The 25069-nt window shown below is 44.4% G+C and overlaps 1 protein-coding gene across 2 annotated transcripts in view; it reads right to left on the bottom strand.

Annotated features, from left to right (window-relative positions):
• LOC118212828 (serine/threonine-protein phosphatase 2A 55 kDa regulatory subunit B alpha isoform-like) overlaps positions 1 to 22998 on the bottom strand; it is a 28015-nt gene extending 5017 nt beyond the window's left edge. For both annotated transcript variants that reach the window (XR_004762321.1, XM_035391209.1), the window contains exons 1-9: positions 22599 to 22998; positions 17365 to 17442; positions 15977 to 16074; positions 11982 to 12147; positions 6990 to 7102; positions 6440 to 6617; positions 5916 to 6080; positions 5393 to 5562; positions 981 to 1072 (exon numbers count right to left, since the gene is read on the bottom strand). Coding sequence is in view for 1 of the 2 variants with exons in the window: in XM_035391209.1 (XP_035247100.1) it covers positions 981 to 1072; positions 5393 to 5562; positions 5916 to 6080; positions 6440 to 6617; positions 6990 to 7102; positions 11982 to 12147; positions 15977 to 16074; positions 17365 to 17442; positions 22599 to 22605 (1067 nt within the window). In the remaining variant the exon portion in view is untranslated. The remainder of the gene's footprint in view (positions 1 to 980; positions 1073 to 5392; positions 5563 to 5915; positions 6081 to 6439; positions 6618 to 6989; positions 7103 to 11981; positions 12148 to 15976; positions 16075 to 17364; positions 17443 to 22598) is intronic.
• Positions 22999 to 25069: the final 2071 nt, after the last annotated feature.

The following is a 25069-nucleotide window of genomic DNA, read 5'->3' as shown; positions in this document are numbered from 1 at the left end:
TCTAGCTCTCATCCTCCAAGAGGGAACAAGGTCCGGCCGCCAGCAGAGAGACCGGAGGCACGTACTCATCCGCGTCACGCTCGCTCTGTCGCACAGCCGATAAGGCACATGCCTGATAACAACCTTTCACCCCGCACTGCGCCAGCCCCAGACAGGGGGGCGGGGCTTATCTGCCTCTCTAAGCCACCGCAGGCTCTCAGCGCAGGCCGAGCAGGAAGTCACTCCAGATAAGAGAAAGTGTGGATTTGTGCACTAATTACAGAATATTATTTTAACATTTTTATTGCAAACGGTCTGCTGATGTCTGCTTGGAAATCTCACCGACCAATAAACAACATGGCTACCCTGCGCTAACCCTGATTCTGCTCTGCTCTGCTTTAGAACTGTGGGGGTACTTACACACCAGCTGTGTTCCGGGGGCTTGAGCGGCATTCTTAAATGCTCAGGTGAAGACTCGCCAGCCGGTCAGGTAAAGACTCACCAGCCGCTCAGGTAAAGACTCGCCAGCCGCTCAGGTAAAGACTCACCAGCCACTCAGGTAAAGACTTGCCAGCCGCTCAGGTAAAGACTCACCAGCCGCTCAGGTAAAGACTTGCCAGCCGCTCAGGTAAAGACTCACCAGCCGCTCAGGTAAAGACTCGCCAGCCGCTCAGGTAAAGACTCACCAGCCGCTCAGGTAAAGACTCGCCAGCCGCCCAGGTAAAGACTCGCCAGCCGGTCAGGTAAAGACTCGCCAGCCGCTCAGGTAAAGACTCGCCAGCCGCTCAGGTAAAGACTCACCAGCCGCTCAGGTAAAGACTCACCAGCCGCTCAGGTAAAGACTCACCAGCTGCTCAGGTAAAGACTCCCCAGCTGCTCAGGTAAAGACTCACCAGCCGCTCAGGTAAAGACTCGCCAGCCGCTCAGGTAAAGACTCACCAGCCGCTCAGGTAAAGACTTGCCAGTGTTTCTGCACCACGGCAGCTGAGGGACACTCTCACCTGTCGTTCCCATTCCAGCAGCACTCAAACTTGTCGAAGATGCAGTCGTTCTCATACAGGGAGCACAGCTTGCTCCTCAGGTACTCGTGAACCTGTAAGTGCAGATGACCCCAGATCACCGCTGAGCACAATGAACACACCACACACCAGCACACAACTGACCCCAGATCAGCGCTGAGCACAGTGAACACACCACACACATGCACAGAACTGACCCCAGATCAGCGCTGAGCACAGTGAACACACCACACACCTGCACCGAACTGACCCCAGATCAGCGCTGAGCACAGTGAACACACCACACACCTGCACCGAACTGACCCCAGATCAGCGCTGAGCACAGTGAACACACCACACACACATTTGTAATCAAACAATTAACATGTGGTTCAAGTGCGCGCACAGCTTTTATTTAAAAGTAGTTTTATAAACTTTGGTTTCACCATGTAGAAATGAAAGCACTTTCTAAACACACCCCCCCCCCCCCTCCCCACACCCCCATTTCAGGGAACCATAATGTTTGGGACATATTAATGCAACGTAAATGAAAGTAATCATGTTTACTATTTTGTTGCACATCATTTGCATACAAAGACTGCTTGAAGTCTGTGACCCATAGACATCACCAGGTGCTGAGTATCCTCTCTGGTGATGCTCTGCCTGGCCTGTACTGCAGCCATCTTCAGCTCCAGCTTGTTTCAGGGGTTACATACCTTAAAGTTTTCTCTTCAGCATATGAAAAACTCCTTTGTTACATTAGCAGTACGTTAGGCATCATTGTCTTGCTATAGGATTACATTACATTACATTACAGGCATTTGGCAGACGCTCTTATCCAGAGCGACATACAACAACGCCGTCCAATAAGTTTGGAGGCATTTGCTTGAACTTCAGCAGATATGATTCTGTACACTTCACAATTCTGCTGCTGCTGTCAGCAGTTACACCACCAATGAAGACAAGTGAGCCAGTACCTGTGGCAGCCATGCAAGCCCAAACCTTAACATCCCATCCCATTTTGGCCACACTTTGCTCTTGCCATCACGCTGATACACGTGAAAATTGGCCCCATCTGTCCACAAGACCTTTTTCCAGTACTCTGCAGGCTCATTTAGGTACTTCTTATCAGACTGTAACCTGGACATCCTGTTCTTGTGGCTAACTAGTGGTTTTCATCTTGCAGTGTAGTCTCTGTAGTTCTATGTGTAAAGTCATCACGGGCACACCCACGCCTGCCTCCTGAAGAGTGTTTCTGATCTGTTTATCGGGTCTTTGGGGGTTTTTCTTCATTACTGTGAGAATTCTTTGGTCATCAACAGTAAAGGTCTTTCTTAGCTTACCAGACCCTTTGCGATTCCTGAATTCACCCAAGCTCTCTTTCTTCTTAATGACATTCCAGTTGATGTCAGTAAGCCTAAAGTTTGGCCTACATCTCTGACAGTTTTTTTTAGAGCCCGACCGATATATCGGTGTGGCCGATATATCGGCCATTATTTGACTTTTTTGACGACATCGGGATCGGCAGTTATGCCGCCGATGTTCCCCGATTTTTTAATAAGTATAATAAACAAAAAAACAATGATTATTTATGTGTACTTGTCTGTTCGAACGTAGTAATTGCTATTTACTAGAATTATCCAGTAGAGGGAGCTCTAATACAAGTGTGAACTGCAGCAGCTGACGCGCTACTTCTCTAATAAGACGTTTGTCACTCGTGCCTCATCCAATATTCTCCACTGCAAGACTTGTATGGGCAGATTCGATTGCCGCAATAAAGGTATGTATATTTAGTGAAAGTTTTTAATTAAATGCGTTTATACGACCACTATGTTTATCAATCCTCATTATCAAGCGAGTGAGCTAGCTAACATATTTGGTTCACTTTAGCAAGATAGCTGGCTGGATAGCCTTTATGAAGTGGCAGTGAGCACATAAGCAGCGTAGGATCTACATTTCCAGAGGACATCTCTGTATTCTCAAATAAATAACCAGCCAAAATAAAATGGTGATTGAATGTGTCACACATTTGTTTTTGTTTTTTGTTGTTTTCTTATCTGAGATAATGATATTAGCTACTATATGATGCTGTGTAAATAGCCAACGCGTAATTGCAAGCGAGTGTGTCATCTAGTCACGCGTCATCGTAGCAAGCTAACCAGACAGTAAAAACGCAGATAAAACACTTCTATCATGGATCATTTTAAGCCATGTTATCTAGCTTTGTCGTGATAACATGAGAGAAGGATTGCTGTTGGAGAAGTGAATCAACCAACAGTTAGCGCGGGTAACCTGCACGAAAGCGCATTGTAGTTTTTTTCACGTATTTCATCCAGTCAATTTAATTTCATCTAACGTTACACTTGATTGACTCTTTAGCTCCGCTAGATAATTCTTACTCTTTGAGATCATGTAGTAGAAATAAAATAAGAAAATATAATTCATTTAACTTACTGAGACTATATAATAAGAAATAATGAGGCTGTGTCAATAGCTAATGCGTTATTGCGAGCGAGTGTGTCATCTAGTCACGCGTCAGAGCGCATTGTAGTTTTTTCACCGCCTAATTCTTATGGACAGGTAAGCTCGCTAGATAGCTTTACTCTTTGAGATCATGTAGTAGGAATAAAATAAGAAAATATAATTAATGTACTGAGAATAGATACTAAGAAATAATAATAACAAATTAATAATAACAACAGCAACAATAATAATAATATTCATAAAAATACATGTTTGAAACTGGAAAAGTGATTTTTTTTAAATTAATTTTTTATAGATGGCTGGAAAATAAAGGAGTAAAAGCAAGGTATGGAGTTATTTTGATTTCACACACTTAAAGATGGTGTTAATATATATATATATAATTTAATATCTTTTACTTTTTTATCTAAAAAGTTCTTTGTGTGTTTATTTTTATTTGTTTGCTTATAAGTTAAATGTTCTTAAATATAGAAACTTTAATAAAATATAAGTTTTTCAAATTGACTTGAAAATTTTGCACTTTTTGACAAAATATCAGTCAAAACATCGGTAATCGGTGGGCTAGGACTCTCCAAAATCGGGATCGGCATCGGACCCAAAAATCTGGCATTGGTCGGGCTCTAGTTTTTTTCTTATTTCTCAGCCAGATAATGGCTTCCTTGACTTTCACTGGCAGAACTCTGGTCCGCATGTTGACAAACACCAATAACAGACTCCAAAGGCAACCAAATGCCTAAAATCAAGACTAGATACTGAAAGCTCTCTTATACCTGCACAAAGGAATAGAACACACCTGACTAACCAGAAACACCTATGAAGCCATTTGTCCCAAACATTATGGTGCCCTCAAATGGGAGGACTACATATAAAAAGTGTTTCTACAGAGTGAAATGAAAATGTATAGAAATGTAAGAAAAGTGTGTCTTTGTCCTAAACATTATGGAGCTCACTGTATACATGCACAGACTCACACTCATGCACGCACACACACGCAAACACACGCACGCACACACGCACTCTACACCTGCATGGAACTGACCCCAGATCAGCACTGAACATACAGTTACTCACACACGATCTTCATCATGGGTATAAACAGGGCTGGGTGGGCTTAGACAAGCTGAGCAGATGCCAGTCTTTGTCAGAAGAGTCCATTTGTTTTGCTGTGCATGGCACATGCCACCCTTTAATGTAAAATGGACCTGGTGCTCATAAAGGATACCTTTGAGTGACACCGTGTTGGACTTTTCTAGAGAAAATCTGATGACTACATTCTGAATTCAGCTGACCTTCCAAGCCTTAGGCTGGGTTTCTACTCACGCCACCATATTGAAAGAAAAAATCCTTAATTTAAAGCAGAAAAACAAAACTTATTTTATTCAAAGTAACAATGGGCTATGTGAAAAATACACCCAGTTTCGAAAAGGGAAAGAAGCATCTTTCTCGAAATAGGTGATTGTAATTATAAAATGTCCAGCCCGATTAGATGCTCATGTGAAACATAAGCACATAGACGCAAGTAAATGCGTGTGATAATACAGACAGGGCAAGTGTTTCTTTCTAAAATACTCAGCGCATGCAAACCCATGAAGCGGCAAAAATGTAATTCCAACCAAAATCAGTTATCTTAAACCAAACTAGGCAACCTCCACATATCACCACAGTAAAAAATAACCATCATAATGTAACTTATCATTTTTATCAGCAGATTCTTGCTATCAAAGAGCTCCCCCTGTTGGTGATGGGATGAAACTGTCCCTCACAACCGACCAACCCACGCTGTGGCGGCAGGTGTATAAGGAATATTAAAATCAAACGCGTTCCCAGAGCATTTATCTTAAAGCTGAACTATGACCTCTCGACCAGGACTCGATGCACACAAAAAACGAGCTGGAAGTGTGCAGTCTCCATGGTGACCACAAGGACCTCACCTGGTAGGTCTCCACGGGCCTGTTCTCCATGTTGAGGTCCCAGATCTTGATGGACAGGTAGTCGCGCGTCATCAGGTGCCGGCCGCTGTGGCTGAACTTCACGTCTGAGATGGACGAGATGATCTCCGAGAAGAAGGAGCGGCTGCTGGGGTCCTCCGGCTCCTCCAACACTAGCCAGTCACAGCCAGAGAACCAGAGTCACCTGACCGGAATGTGCCCAATCACGTTTCTGTTTCACAGAAACCTAGATCTATGAAAAACCATACGGTATAATCTGCTGAAATTGTGGATGGTCCCCAGGCTAGCATATGCCACCAATTCAAGCACTTTCAAGAGCTGAGGCTTTCCTGGAGGACTGTAACCAATTTCTCACCAAAAGCTCTCAAAGACTTTAAAGTACCTTTGCTATTGTTATTTTTCAGAGCCTGGGAGCCTTGAGGGAAACCTGGGGAACTGAACTGGGATCAGTGGTGGTGCGCTCAGTCCTCCCAGCAGGCAGGGGGCAGGAGAAGCAGGTGCTCACGTTTGGAGTGCTTGTCGCAGAGTGCGGAGGCCCGCATGTCGCACAGCCGGATGGAGCCCTTGCTGCTGCTGTAGACGAAGGTGTTGCAGTGGTTTGGGTGGAACTCCGCCGCCGTGATCACCTCCGTCAGCTCCTCCATGTTGACAGGCTTAATGTCCACGATGTCTGGGAGAGGCCTGGGGTCAAGGGTCAAACACTCGCTCACAGGCACACGCGCACACTGCCCGCTGAGCAGTTCGGGGGCGGGGGAGGTTGTCTCACAACCGAAAGACATTTTTATCCCTCTTCCACAACTTCTCATGAGCGTTTCATCTGACCTTTAACACAGCTCTTCAACACTGAGCTTTAACACTGAGTTTTAACATTGAGTTTTAACACTGTGCTTTAACACTGCACTTTAAGTGCATGCAGTGCATCTCCTTCCTCCCCTCTTTCTCTCTTTCCATCTATTTCTCTCTCCCCCTCCCTCTCCATCTCGCTTTCTCTCCTCTCAACCCCCCCCCCCCCCCACCCCCACGGGATACTGAAGCTGCGGTCGGTGATCTCCAGGTGCCAGAGGTTGACACGCAGGTCGTCGGTGGACAGGTAGGTCTCGTGGTCGCTGTTGACGGAGATGGAGTTGATGTGGTAGGTGTGTGCGTTGGCGAACACGCGCCTGGGGCTGGCCTCCACCATCAGATCCATGGGTCTGAACACAGGCACCTGCAGGCAAGGGGCGTGGCTACGGGTCACATGGTAACCGCTACTACGGCTGTCTGACCCTCTGTTTTTGACATCCTTGCACTGTTGTACATTGACTGCACCTTAACAATAAGCAATAATTAGCAGTATGTTGTCAACTGGGTCAATTCAAACCCATCGTGATGAGGAAGACGTGCATAAACACCAGCAGAGATCAGTACTGTGCGAAGGATTCAGAATAATGATGACAACAATAACATGGCCAAATTATGTCTGTTTTGTGACCGAGGAGGTGTCTCAATAGTGCCTTCACACAGATACCAGTGTTTGAAATGAAATATACCGATGATATTTGATATTAGCGGTAAGTGGAATGGTAAAAAAACACTGCACCCTTAGCGTCGTGACGGTCGAGGGGTCCCTGTAGCGCCCGTCCTCCTCTTTAAGGTTGTACCCCTCAGGCCTCTTGTCTCGTTCACTGATCTTCCACAACTTTATAGTCTTATCTGCCAAGCAGAGAACAGAAACACGTCTCCCAATCACAGAAAAGGACACACCTCCCATTATAGCTCCACAAGGTTTGACTGGACTGTTCATAGCTTATTTTTCATATTGGAAGACACTTGAAGGAGAGTGGGAGCTGCTAGCTGCTGTTAGCCAGCTGAGCTGCGCAGTCACTGCACAGAGCACTGCACTGCGTGCACAGGAGCTGCAGACTGCAAGCGGCCAATCAAATGGAGGCAGCACTCCGTGACGAGGCGGAGACACCGGCACCATCAGGATTTTGCCCTCAACCGACCAAATCCAATTCAAGAGGACAAGCTTGGGTACTTTCCAAGAGTACTCTGAACTGCTAATTAAAACTGAGACCGTTACACCTTATTATAACAGAGGGTGAGTGATCCTAGATACCCACACAGCCATATGACGTGTTTTCGCGCGTTTGCAGAGAAACTGAAATACTAGCAATAAAAATGGTTTAGCTATTTCTCAGCATAATGACGGATTCAAAGACTAAACGAACTCACCCGACATTGTCTTCAAATGGATCCATGCCAAAGAAAAGTAATTATTCAGCCTCTCAAAAAGCATTTATTAACAAAATTTTAGTAGCATGCACTCTGGCACTGTCTTCCATTGCTTCACCGATCCTCCCCTAAAACTTAGTATATGGCTGGACTACTGGCCGACGCCACAGACATTCGCGTTTGTAGGGCTGGCCCCGCTGTTGCGGTGCAGCCAAAAAAAATTCTGGACCTCCACAAGTCCGGTTCCTTCTTAGCAGCCATTTCCAAACAACTAAAGGTACCATGAGCATCTGTACAAACAATTGTCTGCAAATACAAAAATCTTGGGACCACACAGACATTGCATCATTCAAGAAGTAGGCAAAAATTATCTCCCTGGGCTGAACATACTTTGGTCCGAAAGGTTCAACTGAACCCCAAGACAACAACAAAGGAACTAGTGAAGGAGTTGGAGGCATCAGGCACCAAATTATTTTCATCCACCATTAAGAGAATCCTACATCACCATGGCCTGAAAGGCTGTCGCGCAAGGAAGAAGCCCCTACTCCAAGACCAGCATAAAAGCCAGAACAAAGTTTGCAGGTGACCACCAGGACGAAGACCTAGCCTTTTGGAGGAGTTCAGACCAAACAAAAAGGTCAGGAGGTCAGATGAAACAAAAATTTAACTATTTCGCCATAATGATCAGGCCTATTTATGGAGGGAAAAGGGTGAGGCTTTTAATTAGAGTGGTTGCCTTTGGCAATCACACTACAGCCGCGTTTCCACCCAAAGTACCAGGAACTACTTTTCAAGGAACTAAAAGGTTCCTTCAGCCCATTGTTGTCTGCGTTTCCACCACGGTCTAAAGACCCGCGAAGATTAGGGAAATTAGTCCACCGACGTATGTAAAAGTGACGCCGTCGTCGGTCCATCTGTCCTATGATTTCTTCTACATTATTTTCCAATAACTGGGACAGCCAGAGGGGTTTACTCCACTTATACAACGACTATATGTGGTTACTTAAATATTTATTGATTTTTATTGATTTAATCACCTGAAATTGAAATATTCTTCCCCGGCCGTTTGGGCATATTATTTTACCGTTGTCAAGCAGAACTCGTTGGTAGTTCGACTTGGACCGTTGTTATGGAACAAACACAATATAACTGGCCACTATACAGATTGTAACTGTTTTATATATCCTCTCAAACACATTCATTATGTTTTTATGCGAACATTCACTTTCATGTCTTGACATCCGAGGCGACAGAATGCATTCACATTCTACAAATAACTGGTAACAACAGCAGAAAACATGCACACGTCGTAAACAATTTGCTGTTGAATTGATTAATTCGACTCTTACCGTCATTTCCAGTATAGGCTAATCGCAAAATGACAAGAATAAATAGAATAAAAACTCGGACTTGCGTGAAAATTTAAATCAATATTGCAGTGGTACAGCCACCGTTTTCTTTCCTTGAAAGTTACTTCAATCTTAATTTCTCATCTGTTCCAAGACGTAGGCAGGCTATAACCAAAAGTAGGCTACTGCGCCGCATAACATACAGGTTTGAATTCAAGTTATTATGAAAATAAATCGGTTTGCGGCCGCAGATTTTTAAAAATGGCGGTTGAAATAAAATACTGTGAGTAGTCGACCAATCAAAAATATTCAGCGCTTGCGCCCCACCCCAAAAGTTCCGGTACTTTTGGAAAGTACTACCCCCCGAGCAGGGACTTTTTTGGGGGTAAAATAAAGTCCCCAAAACTTAGAAAAACTTATTTAGACCCTGGTTCCTGCGGTGGAAACGCACTCAGTTCCTCAAAAGGTTCCTAGTTCCTGGGGAAACGCGGCTTACTATATCACATATTATTATTATTCTTTATTCCACCCATTTTTTGGACCGCTACTCCTCCCAGAGTTTTCGCACCACATGTACGTGCAATATGTCAAATCGAGCGGCTTCATCAGGAATGGTGTGCTATTACTTTGTGGAAAGTTTTGGTGCACGGTTTTTGAAAAATGGGCAATTTTGCCCCATAGAGAATTAATGGTGGAATGTTGACCCTCGTGACATCACAATGCCCTCTAGCAGCTGAAGACAGAGCATTGTGACATCACAAGGGTGAACATTCCGCCATTCATTTAAATTGCCAATTTTTATTATTTCATAGCTTTTGAACTGCTTGTCATAGAGAGTTGTGGGATGCATCATGGTATAGATGATGGGATGACTTGGTAGAGAGTCCTTTGTTCACTTGTGAAGATTAGCCCCACCCTCTTACATGGTTGGCTGATCTTTAATATTTCATAACTTTTGAACCGCTTGTCGTCGAGTGTTGCAGGACGCCTCATTGAACTTGGTAGAGTCCTTTGTCCATTGGTGTAGGTTAAACTCGCCCTCATTCCTGATTGGCTGATGTTTTATATTTCATAACTTCTGAACCATTTGTCATAGAGAATTATGGGTCGTCTCATTGGACACGGTAACCAGCAACCACCCAGCAACACCCTAGAAACCAACTAGATCATAGCAACAACCTAGCAACCTCATAGAACACCATAGCAACAACCTATTAACACCCTAGCAACTGCTATAACTCCATAGTAACCACCTAGCAACACCCTAGCAACCTCCTAGAACACCCTAGCAACCGCATACAACACCCTAACAACCACCTAGAACTCCATAGCGACCACCTAGCAACACCCCAGCTACCACCTTTTTCAAGTTCAGTAGCTACACAATGATGGACCTCAAGACCAAAACAATTTTGGATATCCAACTGGTTCGGTAAGGGAAATTCAAATATCTTTTTCTACGTTCACATTATATATAGAGGCCATCCTGTCAAACTGCCTCACCTCTGCCTATCGCATAAACTGCCTCACCAAGGCAGAATGTACCAGAGTAAATTTCGACTTTGCATTGGCGGCAACCACACTTCACAATTTCTGCAGGAACTGTCTAGTTCGAAGAACACCATCCCAACCATTAAGCATGGGGGTGGCAGCATCATGTTGTGGGGGTGTTTTGCTGGAAAAGGGACTGGTGCACTTCAGAAAATAGATGGCATCATGAGGAAGGAGGATTATCTAGAAATACTGAAGCAACACCTCAAGACATCAGATAGAACGCTAAAACTTGGTCGCAACTGGGTCTTCCAGCAGGACAATGATCCTAAGCATACCTCCAAAGTTGTAACAAAATGGCTTAAAGACAACAAAGTGAAAGTATTGGAGCGTGAGCCACGTAAGAGCTGAGCGTGAGCAGTGTAAGAGCAGAGTGTGAGCAGCGTAAGAGCAGAGTGTGAGCAGCGTAAGAGCAGTGTGAGAGCAGCGTAAGAGCAGAGTTTGAGCAGCATAAGAGCGGATTGTGAGCAGCATAAGAGCAGAGTGCTAAAGGATGTGTGCAGTACTGGTGTTTATGTGGAGTGGGAAGTGAGCAGTGTCGGCTTTTATATACAGCAGGAAGTGAGCTGTACTGGCGTTTATGAAGAGCAGGAAGTGAGCAGTCCTGGTGTTTATGTAGAGCAGGAAGTGACCAGTACTGGTGTTTATGTAGCGCAGGAAGTGAGCTGTACTGGTGTTTATGTAGAGCAGGAAGTGAGCAGTCCTGGTGTTTATGTAGAGCAGGAAGTGAGCAGTCCTGGTGTTCATGTAGATCAGGAAGTGAGCAGTCCTGGTGTTTATGTTGAGCAGGAAGAGAGCAGTATTGGTGTTTATGTAAAGCAGGAAGTGTGCAGTACTGGCTTTTATGTGGAGCAAGAAGTGTGCAGCATTGCAGCAGTGCAGAAGCTGGACATGATTAAATTCTACATGCCTGCACGACCAATCTGCTCTGCAGCAGCAGGGCACCTTGCACCTCCTCCCATCCAGGAGCTTCTCCACCCTAGCTCCCCAGTGGTGGAACAAACTCCCTGCCCCTCTACAAACCACTCAGTTACTGCCCATCTTCCATTGTGGTCTGAAGACGCATCTCTTCAGACTATACCTGGAATAACTGCCACCACTCTGTATCATTTCACTTAAATTCCCCTCTTTCATGCCACTCATTTTACATGTACCTCCGTTCCAGCACTTATTGCACTTCGTATTATCGTCCTAATGTTGTAGCTTGTACTTCTCCCTAGTTAGCATAGGTTAGGTCAGAAGAATATTCACTGTGTGAACTGGGCTGTGTTCTTGGCTATGAATAACTGTACAAAATGAGTATTGTACCTTATCAAACCTGTGTTTTGTAGTTGTTCCAATGACCTTGATATGCACTTTTGTACGTCACATTGGATAAAAGCATCTGCTAAATAAATGCAATGGAAATGTAATGCAGTATTGGCATTTATGTAGAGCAGGAAGTGTACAGTACTGACCGTTTGTGGACAACAGGAAATGTGCGGCGTTCTTCTGGGGCAGCCATCGGATCTTGTTGATTTTCTCCTCGATCTCCAAGCTCTTCAGGTAGTCAAACTCGGGCTCGTGGCTCTGGAAGGTGCTGTAGACGTTGTACTCGCTCCGGCACTGAGGCTGACTCTTACTCTGCGGGAGGAGAGGCAGGCAGCGATGTTTGCGTTGGTTTCAGTCACAGGTCATTACAGGTAACACAATTTTTAAATGCAGATTATGTCCTTATTTCACTTAAATTCAAGCTGCTTTAACCTCTTAAGGAACAAGCCAAATTTTGCCAATCCTTGCCCATTTAGGGGGTACCCTATTTAAAGCTTTATAACTCCAGACGTGAACACCACAGAGACTTGAAAAATGGCTTAAATGAAGCAAGACATTTGTACAATTTACAATACTAACACAGATTAGTTTATATTCATAATTTTGGAAGAAATAAAGTGCCACAAATGCAATTGTTTTGACAAAAAATCCAAAATAAATTTGCACTTTTTAAGTTCGCAATGAAATATTGTGAGATTGAATATATGCAGGAGGTTAAACTATACATGTGCTAGGTCAAAAACTTCTTGACCACAAGTTCATAAAATCTAAGGGTGGATATGTAGAACTACTATAGATGTATGAAGCAAAAACTAAGCAGTGTACCCAGCATCTCCAAATCTATCCAAAATGTCTAAATTATGCATTGCTGTAAATCATAACATATCCATGTATTTCACTACAAATCAACTGTTTTGACTCAAGAAAATCACTGTTGCATAATTTTCAAATGGGAATTACAAGCTTTCAGTCAGTACAGTGGTCTAAAATAGCTAGGTGTCCAGAAACATATCCAAAATCTCTCCAAAATTGAATAAAATGTTTTTTGTCCATTATAAAGCATATAAATGAGCCCCTTATGAGGGTTTAAGATGAAACATTGCTATCAGATTAAAAAAATAATGCAAAAACATTGTCACACAATGCGGTACAGTACCTAAATGTGTAATAATTAACTCGTGTGTATTTCTATACTCTGTACTCTCGTATGTTTTATTGTATGGGGATGAGACAACATGAAAACAATTTTCACCCGTCCACCACGTTTTGGCAATGTTCCAGCTCTGACGTCATCACTGTTGCATGCTTCACAAAAACTATTACACTTCCGTCTAACGCTTACATTACAGTGTGAAATATTTACATTATATAACACCACTAACCTATTTAAAAATACTCAATTTCAAAAAGAACGTATATAACCGAAATATTTTGAACGATAATACTTACATAGCAATGGTGAAATCTCCTCTATGTTCAGTAGATAGAGACAGAGAGACAGTATCAATTATATTGTTCTATTCGCTTCTGTTTTGCTCCAGAAAACGATGTCAGCTAGGTCTATCAGCAAACATATGGCTTAGCTATGTTCAGAAGTCCTCAATAATAATAGTATTTTCCAAGAAATTACGAAATATCCTTGAACATGTTTCGTTAGGTGCATCGTATTTGTCTGCTAACAGAGTGTGATTGCGTAAGTGAATGCTATGCTAAGAATATTTTAGGTTACGCTGACCTATAAAACGCTATTCCGAAAGCAGAATTAGACATGTTATACATCGTTAGAAAGCTTATACTCTCGCCTACCGAATAAATGAATTGTAAATCTAGTCAGACTGTACTAAAAAGGGCGACGACGCCGTAAACAACAGGTGTGGTGTTACGCACAGCTATTTTGGAAGATACCCAGGCGTCACAGATGCGCCTATATTTCCCAAACGGATTGTCCAAGACAATATATGACCACGCAGTCTCAAAAGGGACATCTCTACACGTAAAACCAACAGTAAGGTTTTATATTTATTCAATATTTAGTCCCAGATATTGACTGTAGAATGACATGGTATCATTTTTAAAAACTTTTTCTCGTTTATTTCGTTATTCAGTGAGCAGCGTTTTCACTGCTGTATAGGCATATCTTAGGGCTATTGTCGGGTTTATTTTGTTGCTATGACGGAATACGATTTTTTAGTGGTGAAAGAATATTTTTATGAATGCCAAGATAGACAATATTGTCCATTATGTCAAGGGTGGGGGGTGTTTTTTAGATGAGACTGCAGGGAGGGGGTGTGTGTTAAATGAACGACGGGAGCGACAATGGTGGGGCTGCGAAACTCCGTTTTCGGCATAGTTGTCATGTATCGTCTACTAATGAAACGGAAACAACGCGTTTCTGTTTTCATCTCACACTTTGGTTGCAGTAGCACCGAATGTTTGAGTTTAGTAATTTAGGCACGCGGGCGTGCCCACCACTAGGGGCAATGCGCTAAGAGGTTAAATTGGCTGTGCTGCTAGCCCAGATGTTTGGTTGTTTAGCCCAGGTGTTTGGGTGTTTAGCCCAGATGTTTGGTTGTTTAGCCCAGGTGTTTGGGTGTTTAGCCCAGGTGTTTGGGTGTTTAGCCCAGGTGTTTGGGTGTTTAGCCCAGGTGTTTGGGTGTGTAGCCCAGGTGTTTGGGTGTTTAGCCCAGGTGTTTGGGTGTGTAGCCCAGGTGTTTGGGTGTGTAGCCCAGGTGTTTGGGTGTTTAGCCCAGGTGTTTGGGTGTTTAGCCCAGGTGTTTGGGTGTTTAGCCCAGGTGTTTGGGTGTTTAGCCCAGGTGTTTGGGTGTGTAGCCCAGGTGTTTGGGTGTTTAGCCCAGGTGTTTGGGTGTGTAGCCCAGGTGTTTGGGTGTGTAGCCCAGGTGTTTGGGTGTGTAGCCCAGGTGTTTGGGTGTGTAGCCCAGGTGTTTGGGTGTTTAGCCCAGGTGTTTGGGTGTTTAGCCCAGGTGTTTGGGTGTGTAGCCCAGGTGTTTGGGTGTTTAGCCCAGGTGTTTGGGTGTGTAGCCCAGGTGTTTGGGTGTGTAGCCCAGGTGTTTGGGTGTTTAGCCCAGGTGTTTGGGTGTTTAGCCCAGGTGTTTGGGTGTTTAGCCCAGGTGTTTGGGTGTGTAGCCCAGGTGTTTGGGTGTGTAGCCCAGGTGTTTGGGTGTTTAGCCCAGGTGTTTGGGTGTTTAGCCCAGGTGTTTGGGTGTGTAGCCCAGGTGTTTGGGTGTTTAGCCCAGGTGTTTGGGTGTGTAGCCCAGGTGTTTAGCCCAGATGTTTGGTTGTTTAGCCCAGGTGTTTGGGTGTGTAGCCCAGGTGTTTGGGTGTTTAGCCCAGATGTTTGGGTGTTTAGCCCAGATGTTTGGTTGTTTAGCCCAGGTGTTTGGGTGTGTAGCCCAGGTGTTTGGGTGTGTAGCCCAGGTGTTTAGCCCAGGTGTTTGGGTGTTTAGCCCAGGTGTTTGGGTGTTTAGCCCAGGTGTTTAGCCCAGGTGTTTGGGTGTTTAGCCCAGATGTTTGGTTGTTTAGCCCAGGTGTTTGGGTGTGTAGCCCAGGTGTTTAGCCCAGGTGTTTGGGTGTTTAGCCCAGGTGTTTGGGTGTTTAGCCCAGGTGTTTGGCAGTTTAGCCCAGGTGTTTGGCAGTTTAGCCCAGGTGTTTGGCAGATTAGCCCAGGTGTTTGGTTGTTTAGCCCAGGTGTTTGGCCCAGGTGTTAGGCAGATTAGCCCAGGTGTTTGGTTGTTTAGCCCAGGTGTTTGGCAGTTTAGCCCAGGTGTTTGGCCCAGGTGTTAGGCAGTTTAGCCCAGGTGTTACCAAACTGGGGTCCTGGATGCTCCAGGGAGTTCACATTAAATTGCAAATAAATACTGAATTAAGATGTAATAGTAGTTCACAAATTAAATATCTTAAATGCAGAGCCTAGACTGGTAGGTACATCCATGCCATATAATCTTAAATTTTATTTTAAAAATAGAAAGAGAAAAGTTGAGACATGTCCCTGTTCCAGCACTGCCGAGATGAGTCAAAGGTCACGCCCTCTCACCTCTGTGAGTCAAAGGTCACGCCCTCTCACCTCTGTGAGTCAAAGGTCAAGCCCTCTCACATCCGTGAGTCAAAGGTCACACCCTCTCACCTCTGGGACCTGCTGGAAGATGACGACTCTGCCGCCCTTATCCCCTGTGGCTAGCAGCTCCCCCGAACGGCTGAACTCCACAGTAGAGATGATGTCAGCTGTGTCACACACGCGTACGTACACGCGCGCACACACACACACACACACATATACACGCACACAAACGCAGACACACACACACAATAAAACAAGTTAAGTGCTGCTGGCATCCACCCGAGGGGCTGAACAAGAGAGGGGTCAGTGTGTGGGGAGAAGGTCACTACACACCGCCCTGTGTTCTACACACTACACACCGCGATGCATTCTACACACCACCCTGCGTTCTACACGCTGCCCTGCGTTCTACAAACCACCCTGCGTTCTACACACAGCCCTGTGTTCTACACACTACACACCGCATTGCGTTCTACACACAACCCTGCGTTCTACACACTGCCCTGCGTTCTACACACCACCCTGCGTTCTATACGCTACACGCTGCCCTGCGTTCTACACACCACCCTGCGTTCTACACACCACCCTGCGTTCTTCACACCACCCTGCGTTCTACACGCTACACACCGCACTGCGTTCTACACACTGCCCTGCGTTCTACACGCTACACACCGCATTGCGTTCTACACGCTACACACCGCACTGCGTTCTACACACCACCCTGCGTTCTACACACTACACACCGCACTGCGTTCTACACACCACCCTGCGTTCTACACGCTACACACTGCACTGCGTTCTACACACCATGCTGCGTTCTAAACACCGCCCTGCATTCTACACACCACCCTGCATTCTACACACCGAGCTGCGTTCTACACACCACCCTGCATTCTACACACTACATACCACCCTGCTCTCTACACACCACCCTGCGATCTACACACTACATACCACCCTGCTCTCTACACACCACCCTGCGATCTACACACCATCCTGCATTCTACACACCGCGCAGCATTCTACACACCACACACCACCCTGTGTTCTACACACTACATACCACCCTGCATTCTACACACTACATACCACCCTGTGTTCTACGCACTACACAACGCGCTGCGTTCTACGCACTACACAACGCGCTGCGTTCTACACACTACACACCACCCTGCAGGACTGTAAGGAACCGCTTCTCACTTCTCCACACATAAGTGGGAGTTTTTTTTGTCAAAACTGTACTGCATGGATCCAGAATAAAGGCCACAGCTCAGGTTTATAGTCTCCATCGGCTTCCAGAGGCCTCCAGCTAAGGCTGGGTCCAAATTGAGCCCTTCACAATAAAAGCCTGTCTTTATTAACACTGTAACACAAGGCTTTTGTGTGAATGTGTTCCTGCATCCCCTGTTTCCACCACCACCAGCGCGCGCGCGCCCCCGCCCGCGGGTTCTTACCTTCGGCCACATCGTCATCAATGGCCCCCTTCACCTGCGAGAAGCACCACTGCACGTCGCCGCCAGCCCCGCCCACTCCTGCCAACACAGGAAACAGCATTTCATTGGACAGGCAAAACTCAGTTCCCGCCCCATCCACATGCAGCAAACATCCTCACTGGAAGCGTGTTGTCCACAGCAATAAACCTGCAGTTAGCACCAGCCAGTACAGGAAACCGCCCTATAAGGGAGCAAGCAAGACACTCAGCCTAATAACTTCTGAGCATCAGGATCTGTATAGGCTAGTATTTCACTTTTCAAATATTCAACCACAGGGTCACCAAACAATTATGTGGATCAGTACTGAACTATTCAAATGGCTGCCAAAATTTAACACAACAAAACAAAACAAAATTAAGATAATTTTTGTTTTGGTTGACATTAAGAAAGGAGAGTATATGAACGGTGGGAACTCCAGGGGGTTATATGATGGTATATGAACTATCTGCGCATGAAACAGCTCAGTGCCGCTCCCCACGTTCTGACTGCAACCCCAACCCAAAACGTAACCCTAAATACACGCAGGCCTCCTTGCCCCGAGTCACCAATAGTATCCTGACTGCAGCTCAAAGGAGCTCATTTTATTCCTCCTCTGTATTTTTCCAGTTTGGATGTGAAAAAAAAGGTCATGAAAGCATGTACAAGTCATCAGAGAGAGAGCGCTGGGAAATGCAGTTCTCGCTCATAGTAGCAGACTCTAGAAGTTCACAGAAATTCACAGAATCCCTAAATCGCTGAATTTATGAATTCAATGGTTGCATTTGCTTCGGATTCCACAATAAAATAAAAAAGGCTTTGCCAGCTGCCAGCTTTCTGATGCAAACTGGCTGTGATTACAACAGCCTACCATAATTCCCTGCTCTCTATTCCATCACAAAATGGAAGCTCATAAGTACAAAGGGTCTTGCTTTTGTGCAGACCTGTTCTGGTTACACAGGAACACTTGCAGGTGGCAGTAAAAGAAGGCAGGGGCCACTATATCGGTGGTTGGGGAAGTGCTGGAATGCACTATGTAGGGCAGGGGTGTTAAACTCCAGTCCTGGTGGACTGCAGTGTCTGCAGGTTTAACTCCAGTCCCAGAGGGCCGCAGTGCCTGCAGGTTTAACTCCAGTCCCAGAGGGCCGCAGTGCCTGCAGGTTTAACTGCAGTCCTGGAGGGCCGCAGTGCCTGCAGGTTTAACTCCAGTCTTGGAGGGCCGCAGTGTCTGCTGGCTCCAGTCCTGGAGGGCCGCAGGGTCTGCAGGCTGAACTCGAGTCCTGGAGAGCTGCAGTGCCTGGAGGTTTAACTCCTGTCCTGGAGGGCCGCAGTCTCTGCTGGTTTAACTCCAGTCCTGGAGGGCCGTAGTGTCTGCAGATTTAACTCCAGTCCTGGAGAGCCGCAGTCTCTGCAGGATTAACTCCAGTCCTGGAGGGCCGCAGTGTCTGCAGGTTTAACTCCAGTCCTGGAGGGCCGCAGTGCCTGCAGGTTTAACTCCTGTCCTGGAGGGCCGCAGTCTCTGCAGGATTAACTCCAGTCCTGGAGGGCCGCAGTGTCTGCAGGTTTAACTCCAGTCCTGGAGGGCCGCAGTGTCTGCAGGTTTAACTCCATTCTTGGAGGGCCACAGTGCCTGCAGGTTTAACTCCATTCTTGGAGGGCCACAGTGCCTGCAGGTCTAACTCCAGTCCTGGAGGGCCACAGTGCCTGCAGGTTTAACTCCTGTCCTGGAGGGCTGCAGTCTCTGCAGGATTAACTCCAGTCCTGGAGGGCCTCAGTGTCTGCAGGTTTTTGTCTCTTACTTTTGATCAGCAGCCAGTTTAGGCCTTGGAAACCAGATGTGCAGCCTCTTTAGGCAATCAGTGACATAAATTCAGCACTTAAGTGCAGGAACACATCAAAAGGCAGCAGACACAGACTGAACTTGAGATCCATGGTTTAGGGTATGAATGATGTCCCCTGAAAAGGCGACAGGAACATAACTGCAACTATGCCTAGTTGTAATGAACTGTAATGCTGAGCATTATGGCAAACATTTCCATCTCGAACATTGTGGCTAACATGTTCAGGTTTAACATTGTGGGTAACATGTTCAGGTCTAACATTGTGGGTAACATGTTCAGGTCTAACATTGTGGTTAACATGCTAACACTTTCAGGTCCAACACAGTGGCTAACGTGCTAACATGTTCAGGTCTAACATCGTGGCTAACATGCTAACATGTTCAGGACTAACGTTGTGGCTAACATGCTAACATGTCCAGGTCTAACATTGTAGATAACATGCTAACATGTTCAGGACTAACGTTGTGGCTAACATGTCCAGGTCCAACATTGTAGATAACATGCTAACATGTTCAGGTCTAACATTGTGGCTAACATGCTAACATGTCCAGGTCTAACATTGTAGATAACATGCTAACATGTTCAGGACTAATGTTGTGGTTAACATGCTAACACTTTCAGGTCCAACATTGTAGATAACATGCTAACATGTTCAGGACTAACGTTGTGGCTAACATGTCCAGGTCCAACATTGTAGATAACATGCTAACATGTTCAGGACTAACGTTGTAGCTAACATGTCCAGGTCTAACATTGTAGATAACATGCTAACATGTTCAGGTCTAACATTGTGGCTAACATGTCCAGGTCTTACATTGTAAATAACATGCTAACATGTTCAGGACTAACATTGTGGCTAACATGTCCAGGTCTTACATTGTAGATAACATGCTAACATGTTCATGTCGAACGTGCACCAGAAATTACCACGGAAGAGCTCACAGCTCTTTGAAGAGCTGGGGCAAAAGCACGCTGTGTGATCCCAGTTCCCATGTGACCTACGGCTCCCGTTCACACCTACTGAACGGATAAAGCTCTCCAACAACACCGCCCACATATCCACCAGACAGGAGCAAAAATATCTCAGAAACCATCTCAAATAGTGGATGTAGCAATCAACGCAAACGGCAGCAAAATCAGGCCGAGTGTTCTGCTTCTTAAACGGACTCAAGGTTGCAAAGACAGGCACCAGGACCTGTTAGGGCCTCTGAACAGGTTGCAGGGATTTCGTAAACAGAGATGACATTTTGAGATGCACATGAATTTCTCACCCTTGCAGGCAGCAAGAAAAAAAGGTTTTTATTTTTGTTCAATTAATACTGCCATCATTAGACTAAACTGAAAACCACTGCTACACACAGAAGCATTCAAACCAGAGGCTTCAGTTAGAGTAATTAACTGGAAGTCCTTTACCACAATATAGTTTGGCACAGGGTTTTATGCAAGACAGCAATTTCCAGGGGTGTGAATGTTCTTCTGAGAAAACCATACACTAACAGCATTAACTGAAAGAGAAATCACACGGTCTTATCGGACAGAATTCCTCATGGACAACCGGACACTGCTTTGAGGCCAAATACCACGCTACTATAACACAGACTGGAATGCAATAACCAAACCTAGTTAGCCAGCAGGTGAGAGAATCGATAATGAACTAGGAGGTTGGTACTGCCACTTTACCCACTGTCTGCTATATTGCAAATTCCCTCATTGCCGTTTCTTTCCCTCTTCCCCACGCTGTCGGCGGGGCTCTTGCCCCAACCCTCAAGAGTGCTTCGAGAGTCGTCTGGTCTCCCCCACCTCTGCGGTCCAACCCCTCTTTCGTCATTGCCTCCACCCTGCCCACATCTGTCGCCACCTGCTGTTCCCCATCACCGCCACCCGGCCCCACCCATCATCTGAGCCACATCATAAACCTTATAAAACTGACTGACATGTTGGTCACCAGTCGGCACCCTGAGCCGACCAGAGGAGGATGGGTCTCCCCCTTGAGCCTGGTTCCTTCCAAGGTTTCTTCCCATCTGCCACAGGGAGTTTTTCCTTGCCACTGTTGCATTAGGCTTGCTCCTGTGGGGGTTTAGGCCAGGGTTGTCTGTAAAGCGTATTGTGACACCTACTGTAAAATACACTATACAAATAAAATTTGATTTGAATTTGATTGATTGGTAACATTCAAATGTGCTCCTGACATATCCAAGTAGACAGGGATTCATTGCTTATCACAAAATAAGATGGGGGTGAAAGCACTCAAGAATTACTACTCTTTTACAGCATGTGTCATGTCACAACCAGATCTGTATCTGAATAAAAAAACGTATCGCACTTAGATGAACAACATAAAGTGGCAGAGAAAGACTAAAGAAATCGCCGTCTCATGCGCATAACAAGGTGCCTCTCCCTCTCTCGCAGGGCAACCTCCCTCCATCTTCCTTAACACACCTTCCTGCTAGCATTGCCACCTGCATTCTCACGTTCCAGCTAGTCTTCAGCTAACTTAACTCCGCTACTTAGCCCAGCTCACTGCTAGCTAACACCGATCTGAAAGCTGGTGTGTTGCTTAAGTATTTTAAGAGGAAAGAAATAAATATGTCCAACCAGGCAGTGACTAATCAACTAGTTAAGCGCAAATTATGTCATATCAGAATACTCTAAATGGTCTCAACAGATCCAAAGTCATGCGCATCCAAGCAATCCCAGTATAACTGCAGCTAATGAGTGATATATAACTTTAACTAGTTCGCTAATGTTGATGTTACTGAAACCAGCACTGCCTAATGAGCTAACGTTAAGAACTGACATTAGCTAAAAAGCAAAGGAATTGACATTACGTGACCATTTAACTTGGAGGATCATCTGTGAAGTTGCTGCTATTATTAATATTAATTAGCTAGTACGTTAAGTTACATGGTGTAGTCATAACATTAGCTAGCTACCACAAACCGTTGTCCTGCATGTATCGATAACATCGGATGATGAGACACAAACCCTTTTGGGATAGACTATGGCTGAGTGCTGCAAAGTGAGGAAAGAGTGCGAACAGACCAACTAAGAGGAAAAGGACCAGGCGGTTTGGACAGAGAACGAGTTAGCTAGCAGGTAACTTGTTTGTTAGCTAAGTTGGCTATGAGGCATTTGATTCGCACAGGGCTCACGAACTAGCCATGCCTGTCCCCTTGGCTCAGAGAACGGGAACTGAGCAAGTAGGAAGGCTCGTTGACATAACTGGTTAGCATTCTAACTGGCTATACAGTAAAAGGCACTCGTACATCGACAGCATGGGCTGGCAAACGTTAACCTGAGAAGTATACCAAGCTAACAAGCTAGTAGCAATGACCTATAACTAGCGACTGGCACCTTTTAAAATGATTTTTCAGTTACCTGCCATGGTGAGTGAGAGTCTCTGTCGCGGTCTAGGGCCTGGATCTTTCCAATTTTCGCCCGGCTACGATAAGTGTGATTACCGCAAGGAACGGAGGTGGACAGCGATGCAAAAAAGCGACCGGGGCTGGTTCCCTGCTCGCCTCCCTCACGCTCACTCCCCTCTCACTACACTCCACTCCCGATTCCTTCCGTCCATCCACTTTCAAAATGGCGCAATCTTCTCTCAAACTACGTCATTCAGACCGACGTAACCCCGTGGGAAGCGATGGGGATGTAAATTATTGCGTCGTGCTGCACAGTAATTCTGCATGGGTTATCTTTAAAACAAGCAATATCATTGACATTAGGTTCCTGTTGGATCCACATATTTTAATATCTCCGACTTTATGTGAAACATGACGTCCTAAAATGCTATCCGCCCACCTAGGCAGTGGGCGTTTAGTGTTTTTCCTTAAATAAAAACGCATGATGATGACGTCATTAAGTGCGAAATTCAAGCATGGTAGTACTTATGGAAAGCCCTTTTATTAATATGTAATAGCCTGACCGGATGCCCATTACAAATATCTGTAATTCTTTTATGACTAGTAAAAACGCTAATTTAATATATCTCTGATTGAATTGACTATCCAAAACGTGAATTTCAGATATCTCCATTTAAATTATGACTAGTCGTAACTATGGCAAGCCCTTTTAACATTTAATAGCTTCGCTTGACTATCAATAATTACATTTTGTAATTACAATACATTTAAAGTGGAGATATCTCGAATTTTAGTTATTACTAGTCTACAAAGAAATTATGGATATCTTGAAACGAGACCGATCTTATTTTGGAGATGATCAATATGGCAAGCCGTTTTAGCTTTAATTCATTTCTGGAGGATACCACAAATTCAATTCTAACTAGTTAAAATGCATATTATTGATATCCGAAATTCAATTTTACCTAGTTAAAATGCCAATTCTTGATATCGGAAATTCTATTTTAACTAGTGAGATTTAAAACATTTTTTCATTCATTTCAATGGGAGATGGAATTTAACCTAGTTAAAATGTCAATTTCTGATATCATAAAATCAGTTATTGATATCAACAATATAATTTCAACTAGTTAAAATACCAATTCCTGATATCATGAATTCAATATTAACTAGTCGAAATACCAATTGTTGATATCAGAAATAAAATTTTAACTAGTTGAAAATCCATTTGTTGATATTATTAAATCAAATTTTGATATCAATAATGAAATTTAAATTCTTGATATTGAAAACTGTATTTATGATATCAAGTATTAGTAATTGAACTAGTTAACATTTTATTTCCAATATCGAATCGAATTTCTTATATCAGAAATACACATTGTAACTAGTTACAACTGAATTTCTGATATCAAGAATTTGCATTCTAACTAGTTAGACTTTAATTTTTGATATCCTCTAGAAATGAATTAAAGCTAAAATGGCTTGCCATATGATCAATGATTATTTTGACGAGTCAAAATGCAGTTGTAGGTATAAAAAACTGGCTCCTTGTACGAATTTCCATTCTACTAATGCAGCGACCTACATGTCAGACCAACCTGAACCAACGTCAAGTGTTTTCTGTGCGAGAAATGAGCTCTTAACTTTACCGTCTGCAACAAGATGACTGTTTTGCCCCATCTCTTTCCACTTCGTGGCATTTCCTTACTTTTTTCAAGAACCACCACTGCCATTTCTAAAACCATAATTGATCACACTAGGTTTGCAAAGCATTACATTTACATAATATTTTATTTGGCAAACGCTTTTACCCAAAGCAACGTGCAATAACTGTATACCGAAGGTTGTTGTAACACCTACAGAACATAGGTCAGGCAACATCCAAGTGTCAGCTACCCCCAGCCATGAACATAGCTAGTTCGAAGAGTAAGTATAAAGCCTAATATCCATTGGGAAGCCTTGCATCAGAGTCACATCAGGCACAGCCGATTTGACCAGGAATAATTCTAATTCAGATATCTGAAAATCCCATTTTCACTAGTCAAAACGGAATTGCAGATATCTTCAAGTATCATTCAGTATGTGTGACGAGTCGAATGGCGATTCTTGTGACATCGTTGTAGATATCTTTAAAGGTATTTTGACTAGTCAAAATATATTTGCAGATATCTTGAATTATCATTCTTACTAGTTAGTTTATAATTGCAGATATCTTGAATTATGATTCTGACTTGTCACATTGTAATTATAACTAGACAATTCCTGCAGAAATTGTGAAGTGTGGTTGCTGCCAATGCAAAGTCGAAATTTACTCTGGTACATTCTGCCTTGGTGAGGCAGTTTATGCGAGTGGCAGAGGTGAGGCAGTTTGACAGGATGGCCTCTATATATAATGTGAACATAAAAAAAGATATTCAAATTTCCCTTACCGAACCAGTTGGATATCCAAAATTGTTTTGGTCTTGAGGTCCATCATTGTAG

Source organism: Anguilla anguilla, chromosome 14 (assembly GCF_013347855.1).
Source record: "Anguilla anguilla isolate fAngAng1 chromosome 14, fAngAng1.pri, whole genome shotgun sequence".
NCBI classification, from domain to species: Eukaryota; Metazoa; Chordata; class Actinopteri; order Anguilliformes; family Anguillidae; genus Anguilla; species Anguilla anguilla.
Note: the sequence above shows the minus strand (reverse complement) of the source record. Positions and strands in the feature narration are given on the sequence as shown.